The sequence below is a fragment of the Plecotus auritus genome (genome assembly GCF_963455305.1).
Source record: "Plecotus auritus genome assembly, chromosome: 2".
In the NCBI taxonomy this organism is placed as follows: Eukaryota; Metazoa; Chordata; class Mammalia; order Chiroptera; family Vespertilionidae; genus Plecotus; species Plecotus auritus.
Window position 1 is genome coordinate 181,745,270 of NC_137771.1, and position 5,740 is coordinate 181,751,009.

General features: G+C 43.6%; 1 protein-coding gene across 1 annotated transcript; it reads left to right on the forward strand.

The window, feature by feature from the left end:
- The first annotated feature begins 4,108 nt into the window (after positions 1 to 4,108).
- Positions 4,109 to 5,525, forward strand: SST (somatostatin). The gene is made up of 2 exons (XM_080655638.1): positions 4,109 to 4,363; positions 5,169 to 5,525. Exons 1-2 carry the CDS (start codon positions 4,226 to 4,228, stop codon positions 5,379 to 5,381), a joined length of 351 nt encoding a protein of 116 aa, XP_080511764.1. The 5' UTR covers positions 4,109 to 4,225; the 3' UTR covers positions 5,382 to 5,525.
- The last annotated feature ends 215 nt before the right edge of the window (positions 5,526 to 5,740 follow it).

Here is a 5,740-nt window from a genome sequence, read left to right on the forward strand (position 1 = left end):
ACTTTTAGTGCCCCACTGGTGCTTAGCCCTACCTAGACTTGCCAAGCCCTGGATGCTCTAGCATGCCACTCTGTGCATTCTCCCATTGCTTTGGCTTACAGACACAGAAGGAAATGGTGACAATTATTCAAGCCATTGAGGACACCCCCTCCCACCCCTCTTGCATATCAACATTATGGTTTTGGTCTAAGTATTGCGAATGCATACATGATGCATGGCTGGTGAAAGCATTGGCCAAGTTCTTTGCTTCATTTTGTTCCTGGAAACACACATGTTTTAGTTTTTTATGAGCTTGAAAGTCATGAAATGTCAGCCTGCAGGGATCCTTAGTTCATGCCAGGACATTATCTAGCCCTTCCTTGATAAGGAATTGTTTTGAAAAAATAAAAATAAAAACTGTCAGAACACTGATCTGAACAGCAAACATTTAACCACAACCAGAATTCTAAAATAGCCTTTTTAAAAAATAAATCTTTATTGTTCAGATTATTACAATGGTTCCTCTTTTTCCCCCCATGGCTCCCCTCCACCCAGTTCCCACCCCACCCTCTGCCCTTACCACCCCCCATTGTCCTCATCCATAGGTGTATGATTTTTGTCTAGTCTCTTCCCGCACCCCCCAAACCCCTTTCTCCCTGAGAATTGTCAGTCCACTCCCTTTCTATGCCCCTGATTCTATTATATTCACCAGTTTATTTTGTTCATCAGATTTTTTATTCACTTGATTTTTAGATTCACTTGTTGATAAATATGTATTTGTTGTTCATAATTTTTTTCTTTACCTTTTTCTTCCTCTTCCTCTTCTTAAAGAATACCTTTCAGCATTTCATATAATACTGGTTTGGCGGTGATGAACTCCTTTAGCTTTTTCTTATCTCTGAAGCTCTTTATCTGACCTTCAATTCTGAATGATAGCTTTGCTGGGGAGAGTAATCTTGGTTGTAGGTTCTTGCTATTCATCACTTTGAATATTTCTTGCCACTCCCGACTGCATAGTTTCTGTTGAGAAATCGGCTGACAATTGTATGGGTGCTCCCTTGTAGGTAACTAACTGTTTTTCTCTTGCTGCTTTTAATATTCTCTCTTTGTCTTTTGCTCTTGGCATTTTAAATATGATGTGTCTTGGTGTGGTCCTCTTTGGATTCCTTTTGTTGGGGTTCTCTGTGCTTCCTGGACTTTTAAGTCTATTTCTTTCACCAGGTGGGGGAAGTTTTCTGTTATTTCTTCAAATAGGTTTTCAGTATCTTGCTCTCTCTCTTCTTCTGGCACCCCCATAATTCGGATATTGGTACGTTTGAAGTTGTCCCAGAGGCTCCTTACACTATCTTCATATTTTTGGATTCTTTTTTCTTTTTGCTTTTCCAGTTGAGTGTTTTTTGCTTCTTCATATTTCAAATCTTTGACTTGATTCTTGCTCTCCTCTAGTCTGCTGTTGTATCTCTGTATATTATTTTTTATTTCAGTCAGTGTATGCTTAATTTCTAGTTGGTCCTTTTTCATATCCTTGAGGGTCTCGCCAAATTTATCGGCCTTTTCTAGGAAATTCTTGAAAACCTTATAACTGTGGTTTTGAACTCTGTATCCAGTCATTTGCTTTCCTTATTTCTTTCATTTGTGACCTGTTTCTTTGTCTCCACATTCTGGCTGCTTCCCTGAGTTGATAGAGTGGCTTTGTGTGCTAGGTGTCCTATAGGGCCCAGTGGCTCAGTCTCCCCAGTTACCTGAGGTGGACACTCTTGGTGTACCCCTTTGTGGGCTGTGTGCACAGTCTTGTTGTAGTTAAGCCTTGATTGTTGTTGGTATCACTGGGAGAAATTGACCTCCAGGCCAACGGGCTGTGAGGATCAGCTGTGTCTATGCTGGGAGAACTTCTATGCTGGAGACACCCTTATGAGACAAGACTTGTTTCAGTGGGGCTTTGGTGCTCACTGAGTCTGCCCCCTGAGTGTGTCCCTTATGGATCTGAGGAGTTGTAATCTGGATGGTCCCACTCTGACCCCTGGATACACTGGCTCTTGGATCTCCAAGGAGGTGCTAATTTAGCCTCTGCCTGAGGCCACCCAGCAGGAGCTATGGAGAGTTCTGCAGATTCCTCTTCTTTGGGTTTTGGAGGTGCCCAGATGAGGCCCAGCTTGGGCCTTCTTTTGGATATTCTGGGTCTGACTGACTCAGCTGCAGTTTGTTAGGTAAGTATAGAATTCAAAGGACCAGGTCATTCATATGCAAAAGCCTCTGTGCTCAGCTTGGATGGGGCGAAGTTTCAGGGCAGAGCAAACAGCAATGGCTTCCCACCAGCCCTGGCCTAAGAGGCCCCTAGGTCTCAGTGTCCCTTGTTAATCACTGCAAGCACCTCTGAGAGAAAGCCGCCCTCGAGTTTCGCCCACTGCCAGACAGTCCAGTTTCTCCCCGAATGAGTCTGGGTCCCCAGAGTCTTGCCCAGAATTGGAGTTCAGAGCAGTCGGGAGCTTTTGTCTCCCTCCCACTTGAAAAAGACAGCCGTGTACTCAGTTACCAGCTCTCTCCACATGTGCGCCTCCGTACTTCTGCCTTTACTTCCGCAGCTCCTCTGAGTCTCAGTGTGCTTTTCTCTTCCCTTCTAGTTGTAGAATTTCCACTTAGCCAGCCTTCCCGTGGTTCTGGACGATGTCCATTTTGTCTTTTAGTTGTAGTTTTGAAGTTGTTGTGAAAGGCAGCAATTCAGGTGTTTACCTATGCTGCCATCTTGGTTTCTCCTCCCTAGCCTTTTTTTCTTAATTTTATTTTTTCACTTGTAGTTGATATTCCATATTATTTTATATTAGTTTCAGGTGTACAGCATTAGTGGCTTAAAAAAGATGAAAGGTCTAAGAAGTACAAATTGGTAGTCACAAAACAGTCACAGGGATGTAAAGTAGAGCATAGGGAACGTAGTCAATAATATTGTAAAAAGTATGTGGTGCTGGGTGGATACTAGACTTTATCAGGGGGATCAATAAGTTATATGAAACAGCATGTCTTAAACTTCCCTTTGATGCATGTAGGGAACAGGGGGGTGCTGGGTCTAACTAAGATCAGCTGATCCTTTCCCCACACATAGACACATAGTAATGGTCACAGATGTGCAGGGCATCCCTGGACTTCTGCAGGTCCAGACTGGGAGTGGTCCCTGACCTAAAACTGCTCCTACTGGCTAGGAATCTGTTAGAAAACTCAGAGCTGAGTGAAAAGAACCCTGCCTTGGAATGTGGAGGTCTGGCCAACTGTGCAGTGTGTGATCCAGACTCCAGAGCATTTCACTGCCCACTTCTAGGTTCAGTGACCCAAACACCAAGGTTTAATAGCTGGTTTCTGAGATTGTTTTTTATCTTCAAGTTTCTAGGCACCAAAATGAAGTTAATCTCATTTTTTTTTGGTTCGTGTGTGTTTTTTCTTTTCTTTTCTTTTCTTTTCTTTCTTTCTTTTTTTTCTGTCATACTAGGAAGACAGGTTAGACTAGAAGTTTCTCAGCTACTGAGAAAGAGGGATGGAGGGTGAGCCTAAGGTAATTTTTCCATTAGAGGGAAGGTGCAGTTCTTTTATAAGTAGCCCATTAAAGTATAATCTACAAGACTTTTTACGGAGATAATGGAGAAAGAGATGATCCAGTCATTCTAACATCCAAATTCCATTCTTAAATTAATTCTTAGAGGAATGATTCTGAATCTCCACTTGGCACCGTCATACATTTCTGCATTTGTTTTGCCCTCTTAACATTTTTGAGTATAAGGACAGAAGAATTGTCCGGGTACATTTGTGTGTATGCAGCCATGGGTGGTAGTGCACTTGTCTTTTCAGCTGTGTTTGAGCTTCTGCGTGTAATCGAGTGCACATGTACATGTGTGAGTGAAATTATGGAATGTGTATGTGCGTAGAATATCGAAGACTGTGTAGATTGTATGACATGTGTGGAATCCTGTGGGCCCGTGGGTGTGCAGGATTTTTTTTTAAGTAATTGACTTTGGATTGTGTAGCCTTCTCTCACTTCTGTGATTGATTTCACGAGGCTAATTGTGCGTAAAAGCGCTCGTGAGATCTGGGGGCGCCTCCTAGTCTGACGTCAGAGAGAGAGTTTAAAAAGGGGTGAGACGGTGGAGAGCAGACAAGCCGCTTTAGGAGCCGCAAGGTTCAGAGCCTTCGCTGCAGCCTGCGGATCCGCTCTTAGCGTTTGACCAACCGCGCTTTAGCTTGCTTCCCAGGCGCCGCGGAGATGCTGTCCTGCCGCCTCCAGTGCGCGCTGGCCGCGCTCTCCATCATCCTGGCTTTGGGCGGTGTCACTGGCGCGCCCTCGGATCCCCGACTCCGTCAGTTTCTGCAGAAATCCCTGGCTGCTGCCGCGGGGAAGCAGGTAAGGAGACTCCCTCGACGTTTTCTTTCCCCTCTCCAGAATCCCTACCCTTCTCTTAGTCTCGCCCTAGTCCCCTTGGGTGGATTTAAGAGGTGCTCCTGAAGAGTTTTGGTGCTTTCCTGGGTCCCTCAGCTCTGAAAGCTCTTAGGAAAACTTTCAAAGTCCAGAATCTTCTCTTACCTCTTTCCCCCCTAATCAGCGCAGTCTGTCACAGGTGAGTTCAAAAATTCTGAGTCCTGGGCAATTGAGCTGGAAGGTATTATGGCATCTATCCTTGGTGCTGACCACTGTAGGCGCTGACCCAGGTGCTGAAAGAGCGCACCTCTGACGATGCTATCATCCTAATCAATACCCCCCTCTCATGCAGTGGACCAAGGGCTAATGGGCATTGTACAGACGGAACACAATGTGTTTAAAATTATGAAAGGTCTCATTCCCCACAGTGACTTAGTGAAAGTGATAAGTTTGTAGTTCATGAGGTGAAAATTGAGTTAAACTGTTGGCACATGTTTATCTTTGCAAAACTGCTTTAAAGATCTGTTATTTCTCTCTATGCGTGTTTGAAGCCTACAGAGACAGACAACTTGCAGAAACATTTGATTTTTCAAGCCTCTTTGTGTAATTGGTGATTATAGTAACTACCCTTATTTTTATAACCTTAATGATTTTAAGTGACAGAGGTGCACAACTGTGAAAATTGGGTTTTGGGTGGAGCTGAATCTGCTTCCCAAACTAGGCTTTTTCATTTATTCATCTCCACCCTCCTGCTCATTCTCTCTATCTCTCTCCCCTCCACCCCGTACAGGAACTAGCCAAGTACTTCTTGGCAGAGCTGCTGTCTGAACCCAACCAGACAGAGAATGATGCCCTGGAACCTGAAGATTTGTCCCAGGCTGCTGATCAGGATGAAATGAGGCTGGAGCTGCAGAGATCCACTAATTCAAACCCGGCCATGGCACCCCGAGAACGCAAAGCTGGCTGCAAGAATTTCTTCTGGAAGACTTTCACATCCTGTTAGCTCTATTAATAATTGCTGTCCATATATGACCTCTGATTCCTCTCCTTTAAACCCCATCTCTCACCCTTAATTCCCCCAATACCAATAAAGACCCTCACAGTAGAAATTGATGAATGTAAATACAAAATAAAATTATGATGAAATTATGAAAAGCAAGAATTTGATTTCTTATTGAGTAAACCTTTCTGTTCAACAATACATGATTAACTTCCATTGTTATTTCAGTTGAGTTATTTGAACTATGCACTCCAACTCTCAAAGACACACTATTTAAAATTTCCTGTGGTAATAAAGGTTATGTTTTAAATGGTAACCCTCATAGTTTGGGTGACTTCAAACTTACATAATTTCAGAAAACT